The sequence below is a fragment of the Ylistrum balloti genome, unplaced genomic scaffold, assembly GCF_031769215.1.
Source record: "Ylistrum balloti isolate Yb309-2 unplaced genomic scaffold, AGI_CSIRO_Ybal_v1 Utg369800, whole genome shotgun sequence".
Lineage (NCBI taxonomy): Eukaryota > Metazoa > Mollusca > Bivalvia > Pectinida > Pectinidae > Ylistrum > Ylistrum balloti.
This window is the reverse complement of record NW_026781978.1, coordinates 500109-516706: the sequence shown is the minus strand read 5'-3', so window position 1 is coordinate 516706 and position 16598 is coordinate 500109. Positions and strand designations below refer to the sequence as shown.

General features: G+C 32.4%; 2 protein-coding genes across 2 annotated transcripts in view; one reads left to right on the top strand and one right to left on the bottom strand.

Annotated features, from left to right (window-relative positions):
- LOC132544533 (Golgi membrane protein 1-like) overlaps window positions 1–6530 on the top strand; it is a 21835-nt gene extending 15305 nt beyond the window's left edge. The window contains exons 8-9 of the mRNA XM_060208143.1: window positions 807–860; window positions 1370–6530. Coding sequence (XP_060064126.1) covers window positions 807–860; window positions 1370–1459 — 144 coding nt within the window. The 3' untranslated portion in view covers window positions 1460–6530. The remainder of the gene's footprint in view (window positions 1–806; window positions 861–1369) is intronic.
- LOC132544534 (small glutamine-rich tetratricopeptide repeat-containing protein alpha-like) lies at window positions 6092–16598 on the bottom strand. The gene is made up of 8 exons (XM_060208144.1): window positions 16514–16598; window positions 15455–15664; window positions 14974–15042; window positions 13909–13993; window positions 11678–11778; window positions 11242–11312; window positions 10268–10326; window positions 6092–9379 (listed from the first exon to the last, which is right to left on the bottom strand). The coding sequence occupies exons 1-8, from the start codon at window positions 16526–16528 to the stop codon at window positions 9243–9245; spliced, it is 747 nt and encodes a 248-aa protein (XP_060064127.1). The 5' UTR covers window positions 16529–16598; the 3' UTR covers window positions 6092–9242.

The window sequence follows — 16598 nt, the reverse complement described above, 5'->3', positions numbered from 1 at the left end:
TACCTGTTATGTGTGATTTAATTTACTAACGAATTGTTTAGGAAATTACATATCACTGTGAAATCCCTCATTTTGATTAAGAGGAAATTTTACAATTGTGTCACAAAAAAAAAACAAAAAAAAATCCTTGATTTTGGTATTAAAAACATTAGATTTATTAAAATCTACTTACAATTTTGTTGTCAAAAAAAAGATAGAAAAAAAAAAAACAAAACAATAACAAATACCTTCATTTCATTATCAAAAAATACCATTATCTTAAATCTAACAGAACTTTTCTACTGGTCATGGAATATCTGAATTCATGAGTTATTCATGTGTATCTGGGAATCAATATAAGAGTATATAAGCTCACCTGGAATAATTATGATTTCACAATAATGTATATGTAGGGTATTTGGATGTTACTTCACTAACTGGAATCTTTATTGAACTTGTATGTACATATAACAAATAAAAATAGTAATACTTTCTCTCTTCCGGCATTACTCTCTCCTTACACTGGTTTGGTAAAATACTGCAAATGGCATTTTGATTTTGAACAATACTTTTTAAAAAGAATGGAATTACTTTTGCAACATGGCATTAAAAATTGGCACAAAAATAATCTCATAGAATATATTATTAGTAGAATGATAAAATCATGTCATAATTGGTTTAAAAACAATCTTGTAATGATTACATTGTAACATTAATTAATTATACTTTATGTGAATATAATCAGCATTGTGTTTTTTATATTGTGTATACAATGTACAAATCAAGTAATGTGATAATAAATATATCTAATGTTTGTGTTTTCTCAGGACAACTATGATGACGACACTGATGGTGGAGATGAAAAGTTGAAGTTTGTTCCTGTGAGTATCTTAGGATTCCACTTTGAAGTACAGTGAATATGTAAATTATTGAATGATACGACATATGATAGATCTTGAGGAGATGATAGTCCAATTTATTTTAATATTCCTTTGACTCTTCATTCATCAACTTCAGATCAATGTCAATTTATGAATCTATCTCTTTGTAGTCTCTCCTTATTTGTTTGTCATCAATTATGTCCTGTAGATATGAAATCAAAACAATGTTTTTTTTTTACCTTAAAGCTGTGTTCATACTTCACTACTGCCACAAACATTTGTGACGTATGTCTTGTCTGTGTTTTTTTCCTTGGCCTATTTTGTTGATTTCTCTGTAAATAATTGATCCGAGATATTGACCACATTAAAGTTAATTATGAAATTCAAGATGGTCATCATTACTGCAATCTTTGACAGATATTTTAATGTTATTTTCCAATGTGTATTTTGTAAATGATTCCAATAAGACACTGATTTGTTTTATTTTGTATGTATATATCAAATTTCAGGGAAAAGGAAAAGCTGACGATGTTAAGACAGCAGATGACAGTATCGACACTCTCAAGAAGAAAATGCAATTTCAGGATCAACAAAAATAATCAGTTGTTTTAAAATATTCCATTTCATGATTGTGATAATACACAAATATAAAGTTGTGATATTCTAAAATGAGAAAGAAAAATATTTAGAAATGCAAAATATCAAGGATGAATTCATCCTCAGTAATATTTTTACCGTATTATATCCTGAAAAATTGAGAAAAATCTCAATGTGGATGTCGTATTCTTCAAAATTATAGTAGTTCTCCTTTGGGTTGGTTGAAAGAATGCTTAATAAGTCCCTTAAAAGATTCCTATTAAATGAATTCCTACAGCAGTATTCTTCAAATATACAAATTTCAATACCTTTTTAACTAACAATATACAAATTTCAATATCTTTTTAACTAAAAAATATAAAAGAAAACAAAATTCAGAACATTTTGTTTTACCTGTGTTTCTACATCCTTGACATCGAACAATTCATGTGTATAATATTTTGATTTCATTTATTTGTTAACAGTTTGTTATCACAACTGACAGTAAATTTAAGTGGTTTAACCTCCTAAAGCATTCTTTTCATCAATAAGATGTAGTGTCATTTATTCATTTTATCACAGTTACAAACTGTTGATTTTAATAATAGAGCGGTGTACAGACAAAAAAATATCATGCCATTCCTATTTGTTTTTCTCCGCGAAATTCCTGTTAAATTCATAATATTTTGACTTAAATGCCATTATTTGATTAGTACTAATGGCCATAAAAAGTTTGACAGAAGTAAGTCTTGTCAATTTTGATGATCTCTTTGTGCTCGGTTGACATGAAGTTGGTACATACAATGAACCAGCAGCCTTTTTTACCTTTGAAAGAATAGGGAGAAACAATTACCCACATTATATGACTAGTTCCACTATTTTCCGGGACTTATACCTGTTGTGCTTTTGTTAACTTATCAGATAAGTTCTGACTTTCTCTCTGCAATATTAACTCTTTTTTTTTTCTTGGTCACTTTCGATAATGATAATGAAAAAAACCGAAAAAACTAAATTGTGGATAAATCGTCAGCACTATCAGGACTGATGTTTATATACATCTAAATATATAATAGACATAATTTTTTTGTGTATAATTTGAATTTTAAATGTGTTGAATTTTGTGGTTTTTGTAATTTTATGTGTGTGTGTTCATATTGCTGAATGATTGTGGTCTATATATACAACAAGAGATTTTGATTGGAAGGTGACATACATTGTAAGCAGCTTCTCTGATCTGAGATAATTTTAAATGCAATATGTAAGTATACACACAGTGGGTTTACATAGTTGTTAAGTATGTTTTATCAATTTTCTTGTGGGCACTCCTTTGGTGAAAACAGATTTTTTTATTTAGAATATGAATTTGACATCTAATGTATTTAAATAGATGTTTTTTTTAACTTAAAACGCTATCATTCACATGCTTGGGGCTTTCTGCTCATTCTCTTTCAACCTCGTTCAACGTGCAGTGAAAATATTGGCTGCATAGGTTACTCTAAAAAATTGCAAAAATGATCATATTTACATTGGGAATCATGTCATTTACTGTAAACTTTACAAAATTAAGTAAAAAGAAAAAAAAATGTTTTTGATTTGTTATTTGCAGACAGAAATTAGACTCCTGTAATAACATCAAAACAATGTACAATGAATCCCATCATTATTCAATGAAATTGAAGTTTTGTTCACTTGTTTCATATCAATTTTATTCTGTTTTCTATGGTGTGAAAAGGATGGCTGTACCTGGCTTTTTGTTATTTCAAGTTAGGTGAAAACATTTTTAAATGCAGTTACATATTGAATAATGTTTGGAATGCTTCTACTGAATATTGTATCTTTGAGAAATTGATTCAGATTTGTGAGCAAATGTTGCCATCAATATATACTGTTTTTTTTTAGTTCCTACTTTCATATACATACAAGTGAGAATATTAGCCCCTGATTCTGTGTAATATATGTGAATGATGTTTCTACAGAGCCTTGAAGCTTGAGTCAGTTTTATCTTACTTCCTAATGCTTGATGCATATGTGTTTAGACAAGGATCTAAACCTGGAGTGTAAATTTAATGAAAGGCATGTAAAGTGTTTGGTAGCTTAAAAATCTTATCCCGAGGGTCATGATTCTCCTTTCTTATCTCAAAGAGGGGAAATTTTTATTTTCCTTTTTCCTGTTTGATGTCCATTTATGGAGGTTGTTACCTCTATGCTATGCATGTTGATGTGATATTGAATATGATGTGAGGTAATAAAATTGCTACGACTTAGCATTTTCCCTGTCCCTACCCTAGCAAAATATTAACCATATGTAGTTATGCAAGATAAGAATATTTTACCTGAGGATAAAGAATACCTGAGGATATAGAATTTAGATTAGAACTCTGGCTTTGCTGAAGTTATATAACTTCAATTTATATCCCAGGGTCGAAAATCCATTAGATAACTATGTCTTTTTTTTTACTCATGCTCACCTCTTTCATAAAAATATGATAAATAGTGTTTTTGAAGCAACTACAACTATAGAACAAGTTATAGGTCAAATAAACTTAAGCCATATTTGGAAAGATCAGAAAAGTGTACTGAAAAGTATACAATATATCTAAATCTGAAAAACCACAACAAAATCTTCATAACAAGTTTTTGTAATGATTTAAAGTATTTTGTTCATGATCGTCATGGCAGGAATGTGATATTTTGAAGGGCTTTCGATTTTGACATGTTGTTGTCACATTGTGATGTCATAAGATTAAAGGCCACTTTGTGTGCTCAAGTGGGATTAATAAAACCCTTTACACCTTTGGGGGTGAGATTGGGGGATCTCACCTTGATGGGGAAGGTTACTTAGTTGGCAAAGACAGAATCTATCGAATTGTATGCAACACAATAATCTGTCCCTAAAGGATGAGAGTTCTCTCTTTTACAACACAGGAGTGAATGTTCATTATTCTCTTACCTGCTTGCCATCTTTTATCTGTGTTGTTGTTACCCCAATGCTTTGTTGAAGTCACATCATAGTTGTAAAAAGAGAATCTAATCTCCTAAACATGAGGGAAAGACGGGGAAATTTCGGATACACCTGTCTGAGTAAGAATTATCCCACGAGGAAGTTCCACATCAAATATGTTTATCATTTACATATGTAGAGGATTGGAGAAGAATATATCTCACCTAGGGAAAAGTGTGAATCTATGTGTTCGGGGCAAGAGAAATAGTGTACCATGGTTGTCTGATATTTTTAGAAATTTGTGTTATTTGTATTAAGATGGAGAACAGATGTTCTGTTTGTAAATGATCTCTGTCTTCGATTTAAATGTTCGGAAAACTCCAAGTGTGAACCAAGCAACAACATTCCAAACTGTTGTACATTTAAGATGTGACCTTTGGTCACTTAATCTGTGTTATTTAAGGTCAGCAGCCTTCCCACTTTCACAGTGATTTGGTAGCAATATAGATATGTATTATAGTCTGGGAAAAGTAGGTTTCAATAACAATGATACCTCTTTCATAAATCTGGATACTGTCCTATTCTGGACTTAACTCCATGATAATGGTCACTATAGCAGTAACCATAATTAATTCTGAAAATTTTTGGTGCTGCATGACGACGATGAAAAGTTACTGTAATATGCAGATTAGTGTACATATCAGACTGAATTTGTGAGTTGCAGATTGTGAATTTATTCAAACAATTGGACTTTTGTATTCCTGATCGTGATTATTGTATATGCTGTCAAGATTTCATTACCCAACTCCTGTAAATCTAAATAGATGTAAATTAGCTATCTGCTTGAGAAGTTGATGAACAAATTATTTTTGAATATTTATTGAACACTTGGGCATGAAATAAATTCATTTTCTCGTAACTCAGTGATATTTCTTGAGGTCATCCAGTCTTCTATGGTGTATGTAATTCTTTATAAAAATCATACTTATGAGATGTTAACAAAATACATGCCCAATAAATCATTTGCCATTTTCTTTGGTGCCAAGATTACATATTATGTATTGTAAAATATCTCCTTATGTATACTGTCATAACTTTTACTAACAGTTATTAGTAAATTACATATTCCTTGAAAAGATTTTTATGACTTAACAATTTTACATCAATAAGCATTTACTGATAACATACATATTTCAGTGGTAATCTTATTTTAGCACTTTTTGCTCTGAAGTATTGCGCTTAAATATGGAACACTAATTCCAGTTTCTGTATGTTGTTTACATAGCAATCATTGTAGATGGGCAAATTGATCATTATATAAGTTTCCCAGAAAGTGTTCATGCATTGAAATTGGATTGCCCAAAATGAAGTACATTTACAGTATCAAACCTAATATTGTGATATAAAATCACTGCTAATGCAATGCTTACAGTCTTCTTTGAAGCTAGAAACTATAAATGAATCTTATTTCTGGTCTGTTGTGTCAATACTGCTTTTAACGCCTTAACATTTAGGTAAATATAGAGAGTGTGAAGTATTGAGAATGAGATCTCGGACTATTTAGGAGGTCAGTATCAATAACATCATAAAAACAAAACAACAATCATATAATTCACATAATACTATCGGTGAACTATAAAATATTTTCTTTTTTTTCAAAGATGTATTTCATAAATAACTCCTTCTTGGGGATGAAATAAAACATGACCAGATATCTGTTATAAATCAATTTATTTCAACTTGTCATTAGGACCAGAGATCAAATATATATACATATGAGAACTTGGTACTCAACTGTATTGGGAAGTTTTATGATTATTTTTTATGTAGCTTCAGAAAGCAATTTCTTTTTGCAAAAATCTTTATCGATGTATATCAGTATCTTCATTTTCTATTTAGATGAAAAAATCCTTTCTAGAAACCATTTACTTGCAGAAAAGTACCTGTATACATCAAGTACTTGTTTAAAATGGGCACTGTATAATGGTTCAGTTAAATGTCTACAACTGTAGACATATGCTCAGATACATGACTTATGTATTTGGTCCTCATTTTATTATATGTGTTTTGAAAATCATATTTATAAACTGTGAGAGATATAGTGATTGTATTATAGAAATCCTGGAGGTCAATTAAAAGTGAAAAGGTGATAATGGTTTTTGTGTCTTTCTTTGCATGGAAAAAGTAGGCAGAGATAGAGCTAAGACTGGGTAAGCATGAAATGGTGGGCAATGGGCCCTCGGTCTGGATACCCAAAAGTATGCAGGATGTTTGATGGAAGAGTGAATATCACCAAGGGAAGAGGGCAAATGACAATTAATTGATGAACCCGGCCTCTCCACCTGTTGAATTTGACATCAACTATTCATTTTTTAAATGGTTAACAAACTGTTTTGCCTGCACCACTAATGAACAAGTATTAATTATTAATTAAGAATCTGGATAAAATATATGGTACTGTATGATAAATACAAAGTAAAACAATTCAATTAATTAGCAGTTTTACTTACAAAACAGGAACAGTCTCTTGTTTTCACAACATTATTAAAGACTGACTAGAATAACTTGTCTGGTTGACCAGTCTGACCATATGATTTTCAGTTCAGCTGATACGCCTCAAGAGAGTACTGTTGGCATACTCTAGTAATTAATGTAACTGCCGAATTTGAATATTCAAGACTAAGTTCAACATTACTAGTTCTGACAAATCTAGAAATTGCTTTGTGGAAATCTTCAATATTATATATGCATTACTTTATCATAACTCATCGATTACAGATGAGGGAATATGTTGCATAATCTTTTTTACTCGAGGCCATGGGCGAGCAGTGAACTTCTTTTTTTTTTGAATGATTGTTCACAAAATGAACTCCTATGAATAACTGAAAATATCGTTCCAATGCTTGTACCTGAAAAGCAATATAATCATTAGATCTTTCTTGTACCATAGGATGACAGTTTGACTCAACTATCATATAAGTAGCTCATCTACTTGAAGTCACTATATCAATCAAAAATATGACAGAGAAGACACACTGATAGAGCAAATTCCTTCTGGTTACACAGCAGAACTCCATTACCCTAAAGATAAGCCAGTAAACCAAACACATAACCTCTTAATAGGCAAAAATCAGACTAGCCTTTACACAATGATGAGCTGTGTTGAAGGATTCTCAGCATCATATTCAGTTACCATCTCTATATCCATACAAAACGTTTAATTACTATTTTACCTTATTCCCAACTAGTGTACTAGTAAATGCATACTTGTTTAAAAGACGAAAAACATTCCTATTTATTTTAATAGAATCTGTAAAAAAACAAATGGAAGTCAAAACAAGTGGCCCAAAGACTTGTACATCTTGTAGATCTCTGGCAACTTTGTTACATTTCCATGCAACAGTCCCAATCATAACAAATTAGCTTAATTCAAAATTGCACAAACGTTAGGCAGTGTTGCAATGGTGAAATGTATAAGTAAACACATGTGATGCATTAAAAGAACCCTATATTATGTCAAAATACATAATATAACAAGGGCAGTTCAGACGACTGTGCTTACAAATAACTGCAGTGACTGAGTTTTAGGCAGCAGTGAAAAAATATTTCACATCTGATATGGCTGGAATATTATCAGTTCACATTTTGACATGCAGTGTGTATTGGCTCTAGTGGTAACACACTCGCCTTTCACCTAGCCGTCCGGGGTTCGACTCCTGGAACGGACGTGAAAAGGTAAGGGTCACCTACCTGACCATGTGGGTTTTCCCTGGGTAATCTGGTTTCCTCCCACAATGAGACCCCTCATGCCCTTACATCCGGGTCAACAGGAGTGATTAGTATAAGTTGAAATAACTTGTTTCGCAATTGATGTAAAATAAACAAAGTTTATAGATTACAAATTCTTTAACACTATTTTGTTTTTTCGGAATTTGACCTAAAGAAGGGTTTAACTTAAAAAAAAAAAGACAAAATAAATTAAACACAATATTTTAAGGCTAAGTGTATTGTAAGCAGTAAGTAGAGTATGACAACCAAATTGCATTATTGAACATGTGGTATCTTTAGACTTTTCACTGGCTAAGCCATTTCTAGATGGCACTACCGGTACACAAATTCCCTCTACATCTATACATGTATAATTTCTCTGAAGAACCAGAGATCTAAAAACCAAAACATTTGGGATATACAAAGAAAATACATGACACCTACAACATATATTTATATATTATACACTTTCATCTTTCTCCATCCAGGCCAAAATACTGCTTATGGGAACATTGCAACACCTATTTAAAATTCAGACCGTCAAAACTTCAAAAGTTTGTTAAATCTATTCAGTCTTTGTTCACCTGATGTTGAGGTAATTATGTTGAATTGTACCTAATGTTGCATGTCAAAATAACTGCTCAGAGCGGAAATATAGTTCCACACTTCATTGGATATACAAAGCAATTTTATGAATTCTTTAAAAAATAAACCGTTTTCACAGGATTTAATTGATTGATGAATAAGTGCTTAACTATGATGAATGGACATAACCAAATGACAATATTTCTATTGCTTCATAATGTTCAGTAGGTACATAAACAAAGAATGGATTTCATAAAAGAACATACAACAACATGAACACATCTGACTACCGTCCCCTTACATAATAATGTTAATGAATATTGTGCATTAACAGTAACAAACAGACACTACTCTATAGATTATTCCACATAACATTGACTTAATGCCTTGTCTACCTGCCGTGTACCATATTAAGTATCTATTAGAAGACGATGCCTCTAATGTTAACTGAGGACGGCTTAGTGGTCCCTAAAGACTCTGACACCTGGAATAGATCTCCCTTACAGCTAATATCATGAGGACTTTCCAAGCTTGTATTTCCTCTTTCCAGACTGTGCTCTCTTATTGCCTCCTCTTCTGCTTGTATATCCATCTTCTGTTGGATCATCTGCAGATTTTTCTGGGTGTTTTGAACCTTCATCAGCAAATTCTGTAACAAAATATTCAAAGCAATAAAATATTGGCAGAACTGCCCGAGTTTCTGGTTTCCGGAATGTCCTATTTTTTTTGCCACTGACCTAATTATTTTTTTTTCAACATTTTGGCAAAACAATTACTCTAAAATCTTCATGCTGCATTTGATTATTTTTTGTTAACCGATCCCCAGAGCAAATGTCAAACATTTCTGGGAAGATGCAGTCCCTGGACTATCAAAAGTCTCTAGGACGTTAGTTCAGTTTTGTTATTATGGTTGGTGTTCAAAAGTACATATTTGTGAAGTTGTCAACTTATATCAAATGCATATCCTAAGTTTGATTCTACTTTAATGAACAGTAAATACAAGAAAAACTATCATTTTCAAAAATTATACAGCATCAATGTTTGCAAAGACTGATATTTTGCATGATAAGCATTACTCTGAAGGTTCTGACTAAGAATAAAAAAAACAGTATTAAAATAAAAACCTCAACTAACCGCCCTGAATTTTTTTCAGACAGAAACACAGGATTTTTTAGCCTAATCTAGAATGTTATTAATGCAAGTATTTTGCTAGTACCACATGCATAGTGATACATATCATGTTTAGCCAAATATTGGGTCCAAAATAATGTCACAGATATTTTCTTGTGATCTACAAGATATAGCCATAGTCATGTGATATTAGTTGAGATTCACAAACTGTATCATGAGGTATAAATGTATGATCAAATATTACATTTCACTTTTGTTTAGTTGTTTGTCCATAAACTGGAATCAATTATTAATAATATATGATGTAATAAGAATTCATGATAAGAAAAGGAGGTGAACTATTCAACTTACAGCATCACTTCTAAAATGAACAAAGTGATAAAATACATGCAGTCAATACACAAACCTTTCAAGAGATCAATAGGAGGTTCTAACAAGTTATCACTCTGCCAGTCACGCATCAATCTGAAGAAACAAGGGGAGATAAACAATAAATACCTTTTTTCTGTTAGTTTTGATTCACCTAGTATATTTTTCTACCACAACAAAAATACAATGTTGCATCATGTTAGCCAATTAATTAGATTAGAAAATGAATACTAATAACATATTTTAACCAAGTCTAGTCTTGAATTGTTAGTCTTAGAGTATCAGTGAAACTGATAAATGCTCTTGAAAACGACTTTATTGGACTGAAAATTTTAACAAAATTATTCTTTAATCAAATTGTTGCAGACATTGAATTTGATATACTGCACAGTCTCTTATTATGACCAATGTATACACAGTTTTATGATTCTAGTTTTAACGCAAGCAAAGCTATGCTCATGACACAAAAATTCAACAAAAGTCAATAACTTTGTACTAAGTGGTCATAAGTCTAGACTGCACCTTGAATTGTATCAATACATAACATTTCAATATCCTAATTTATATGCAGGCAAAGTAATGCTCAGGACACAAATTTTTAACAAAGGGCAATAACTCTGTTATTAAGGGGTTGCAGACCCTGCAGGGTTTTCCATAAGAGCCGGTCGCCGGCCAATTTGACCGGCTACTTTGATCATTTGGCTGCCTAAACCAATCCAGTTCCGTAATAATGTTCCATACACGACTACACGTACATGGCAGGCCAGCCTCCTACTTTCACTACACAGCCTACTACTAACAAAATTATGGAAAACCCTGCCCTGAATTTGGTACACTGCACATCATCTTAATATGATCAATATATCCACCATGTTTCATTATCCTATTTCAAATGCAAGCATTCTAAAGTTGTATTCCCGACATTAAAAAAAAATTCTTTAAATGCACAACATGTATTTACTTCAAATGTCAAATTGTAAGTTGTATAATATGATGTAGTGAACTACTTACTTAAATCCCTTCCATAGAAGTAGTGACAATAATAGAAATGCTAGCACCATCAATATCTGTAGAACAATGTGCTGTAATGTAAAACAACATTCTTATTATCTGGAGGACTAGTAATATAATGAGATGTAATGTAAAACAACATCATTATTATCTGGAGGACTAGTAATATAATGTGCTGTAATGTAAAACAACATCATTATTATCTTGAGGACTAGTAATATGATGTGATGTAATGTAAAACAACATCATTATTATCTGGAGGACTAGTAATATAATGTGCTGTAATGTAAAACAACATCATTATTATCTTGAGGACTAGTAATATGATGTGATGTAATGTGAAACAACATTATCTGAACTGGTCTGTTCTCTGAGCCTTTTTTTATTTGATTTGGAGGTTATGAACTACAGCAGTTTGGTAAGGCTATTCTCTTACTTCAATGACTGGCTTCTCTGCCATGAATTGGTCCCCTAATACAACAGCAATGCCCACAACCACTCCACCCGCAGCATACTTCCAAGGCTCCTGCTTCTCAGCTGGAGTTGAAAAATAATGTAATAATTATTCCTGATAAAGTCACATCAGGCCTGAATCAAACATTTTCTTATTAAGGTTCCTGTCACCTGCATTTGAACCAGGTGCTAATATCAGAATATACAGTAATAATTAAAATATTACAATGAAAAATGAAGTTAATGATGGACAAAGTCTGTAGTGTGTGTATGACTTAATATACTACACTCTGCTTTTGCATTATATTTTCCTAAGAAATAATGTTTAACAAATTTAAAGGAATGGTAACAAAATTAACCAATGATTACAAAATAAACAAGAGATCCCAGAGGGATCTTGGCGCCCACCATTTGAGGATCTGTTTTCAGTTCTTGAAGATTTGTTTATTTTTTTTTGTTTGTTACAGGTGTTGTAAATGTTCATGAACTGGTCTTCATTGAATGTACTCAATGATGGCACAAGATATTTTTATTAAGCACCTATTAGCAAATATCATTTGAAAAGGATCCCAAAGTATTATTAGATAGCAGTCAGTTACAGGTGGATAATGGACAATATGCTTGTGCTGTATTACTGTCGACATCCAAGATGGCTGCCTGTGGGCCACCTTGATTTCAAATCAGTCCAAAAAAGGTACAATGCACAACTAGGGACCAAGGGAAACCTGCATATGAAATTTGAGAAAGATCCATCCAGTACTTCCTCAGATATAGCAGTAACAAGATTTTACTATCAAAATCCAAGATGGCTGCCTGTCAGCCATCTTGATTTCGGATCAGTCCAAAAAGGTATAATGCACAACTTGGAACCAAAGGGAACCTGCATTTGAAATTTGAGAAAGATCCATCCAGTACTTTCCAAGAAATAGCAGTAACAAACTTTTACATTCAAAATCCAAGATGGCCACCTGTCTGCCATCTTGAATTTGAATCAGTCCAAGAAAGGTACAATGCACAACTAAAGACTAAGGGGAAACTGCATATGAAATTTGAGAAAGATCCATCCAGTACTTTCCAAGAAATAGCGGTAACAAACTTTTACTTCCAAAATCCAAGATGGCCACCTGTCGGCCATCTTGAATTCGAATCAGTCCAAAAAAGGTACAATGCACAACTAGGGACCAAGGGGAAACTGCATTTGAAATTTGAGAAAGATCCATCCAGTACTTTTCCAGAAATAGCGGTAACAAACTTTTACTTCCAAAATCCAAGATGGCCACCTGTCGGCCATCTTGAATGCGAATCAGTTTAAAATAGGTACAATGCACAACTAGGGACCAAGGGGAACCTGCATATGAAATTTGAGAAAGATCCATCCAGTACTTTTCCAGAAATAGCGGTAACAAACTTTTACTTCCAAAATCCAAGATGGCCACCTGTCGGCCATCTTGAATGCGAATCAGTTTAAAAAAGGTACAATGCACAACTAGGGACCAAGGGGAACCTGCATATGAAATTTGAGAAAGATCCATCCAGTACTTTTCCAGAAATAGCGGTAACAAACTTTTACTTCCAAAATCCAAGATGGCCACCTGTCGGCCATCTTGAATGCGAATCAGTTTAAAAAAGGTACAATGCACAACTAGGGACCAAGGGGAACCTGCATATGAAATTTGAGAAAGATCCATCCAGTACTTTTCCAGAAATAGCGGTAACAAACTTTTACTTCCAAAATCCAAGATGGCCACCTGTCGGCCATCTTGAATGCGAATCAGTTTAAAAAAGGTACAATGCACAACTAGGGACCAAGGGGAACCTGCATATGAAATTTGAGAAAGATCCATCCAGTACTTTTCCAGAAATAGCGGTAACAAGAATTGTTTACGGACGGACGGACGGACCACGGACCACGGACGCAGGGCGATTTGAATAACCCACCATCTATTAGATATATGGTGGGCTAAAAATACAGTAAACACAGAAGTTAAGAAGATATTTTCCAGTGAACTTATATTAACTATTACAGTAAGCAGTGGAGCAAAAATATGTTAATATAGATCAGATTACTTCTTTTATAGACGATGGGATATAATCACTAGAAACATTTACAAGCAGGTAATAATTTCTGCCAATAACAACGTAAACGTAGTAATGTATACCACAACAGCAATTTACTAATGTTCTCTGAATAAGTTAAAAGTCAGGTTCCATTACCTTTTCTGACTTTATTAACCTCTTTTGTTGTCCTTACAATCGCATCTTTTATTCCTTCATCTGTTGGATCCAACATCATCGCTTGCTAAATAAAAAGAAAACAAGTTCTGTAATAATATTAATAAGACCAACTTGAAATTATATACCAATTGTGCAACCTATTTTATCAGATTATTCAAGGATGACACAGTAAATACAATCTCATATTATGGAACATGTTAGTAAATGAAAATTAGGCAAACTAATGTAAAGGTCCAGTTATAGGACTTCTTCAATATTCTTCGTTTAAATGCAACATTGAATTGGATAGGAAGGATGTTGGAATACATCACATAAAATAGGATACAATATGTGAAACAAAGATTTCATTGTACATCAATATCTTGTTTTATTATACCTTTGCTATTTATTCTCTGTACTTTTCTACAGTGAATAAAGTCTGAAATTCCAGATGTTTGTCCCAGAACATTGGTTACCAGTCAACATCTTGATATTGACTGCTTTTGTCACAGCTCATTATTGTTCAGTACTTCCTGGTCATTACTCGATAATATCCTTCATTAAGCAATAGTGGCCACCCCTCTTCCCTATTCCCACTTTAAGAAGCATTGCTGACATCAGCTTCTGGCCCAATGTGTACATGTTGTCTGCCATCGTGGACAAAATTTGTTTTCTTACATATAAGAACGTATAACAAAACATTTATAGATTGGATTTTTGGCCAAGACTGGTTATACTGAACCCTCGGACCAAACTGTTGTCTGAGGCCGAAGGCAACAGTTTAGTCATCTGGTTTAACATAGTACATGTTGACCTCAAACCAAGTCGACAAATGTATATTACTTCAATACAGAATATATTGAAAATAACATACTATGATACATTCTCATTAAATATAATTTCAACATTTATAAAAAATATATATATCATAATATACAATATACATTACTTTATAAAAATGAACTCAGAAGTAAACTTGAAATATTAATTCATTTCCATTAAAGTCAATACTAAAAGTAAAATTTTTTTTAGAACAAACACAGTGGTATCAAAACTAGCAATCACCTTGTATGCCATTTGTGCAAGAGTATAATTTCCAACATTATATTCAACTTCTCCTTTTCTGTAAAATCCCTGAAAAACATCAGATTGATAACAATATATATCATTTATTTCATGATAAAAAAGCATACTTTTAGTAAGCTGACAGTACATATTATATAAAGAATGTATGGAAAATGTTTATCATTTACTGACATTTAGTGCAGCATAAAATGGCAGTCTATCACCCATTATATCTTAATAAACTTGACCTCTGACTGATCTTTATACGTCAATATACAGTTTCAAAAATTGAAGTGAAGCTGAATATACAAATTGTTAACAAGCTACTTTCTACATTTCTTATTTCTAATATCTATACATTACAACTGTATAATGTTAATCCCCCTTGAAGCTATGATGTAACATCATTTTAAACACCAATGGCAATAACCAAATCTAACATGTACAGCATAGAGTTTAAAAATGATTTATTTGTAAATACCTTAGGCCATGTTGGTTTCAACTTTATACACTCCTTGGCATCTTCCATTGCATAATAGTATTGCTGTAATTTGAGGAAAGCCAGAGATCTGTTGCTATACAAGAGATGATTTTTGGGATCCATTTTGATAGCATGGCTATAATGTAGAATAGCTTCTGAAAAATTTCCATTCTTTACACACTCATTTCCCTTGGCCTTCAAATCTTCTGGCTAAAAATGAAGAATTAACGTTGAATACATATCTATGAAGGGTAGTACATTGTAGTTCTAATTCCAATACCAAGATGTTTGTTACAAAACATAAATATAGGTAATTATAACAAGCTTAACAACTGAATATTGCAAAAGTCTCCCAGACATCAAACCACACTGCAATTGTAAATATTTATGATGGAGTATGTGTGGTGTGAAATATGCCTACATGTCTATATAATGACAAATATTATCAACTTGAACTGGAATTAAAACTTACCACACATTTTTGAATTTAGTCTCTTACACTAGAATAAACTTAAATTTTATAGATACACCTATGACAAATTTTAAACTCTTGGGAGCATTAAAAATGCTTCAGTCCTTTGAAAATTTTCTGTGGTACAGAAGTGTACAGAAGTATATTGTCACAAGATGATCATTTATTAAGTATGCATTGTTGTTTGTATCTGTGAGGGTGCCTTGGTAGCTGTGAATACTAATATGCTGAAGGTATGACTGTAGCAAAAAATTGTCTCCTCTGAATCCTTACTTTCCTTTAAGTTGCGATTTCTCCCGTCAATATTAATTCTAGTCACCTCTATTCATGGTGCACATTTTGTGTTTCTCAAACATGAGGTAATCTTCACTAATATGAAGGAGGTAATTACTTGGTAGAAGTACTTGAAACAGTAATCGGTAATGCAGATCGTCAGAACTATGCTGTACAAACAGACTTGTAAATTCCATATATCCTCTTAAAAATGAACTCTTTTGGTATTGTTGATGTTAAGATTGTTGCTGTTGTCATAGATATGGATTTATGTTGCGTTATTAACAAACAGTGCAAAGTTATTTAAACTTTACCTTTTCTTCCGACATTTCTTTCGTCTGCTCTACAGTTTGGACTTCCAATAAGTACAGTTAGTTGTGAAACCAAAGTAAATAAATG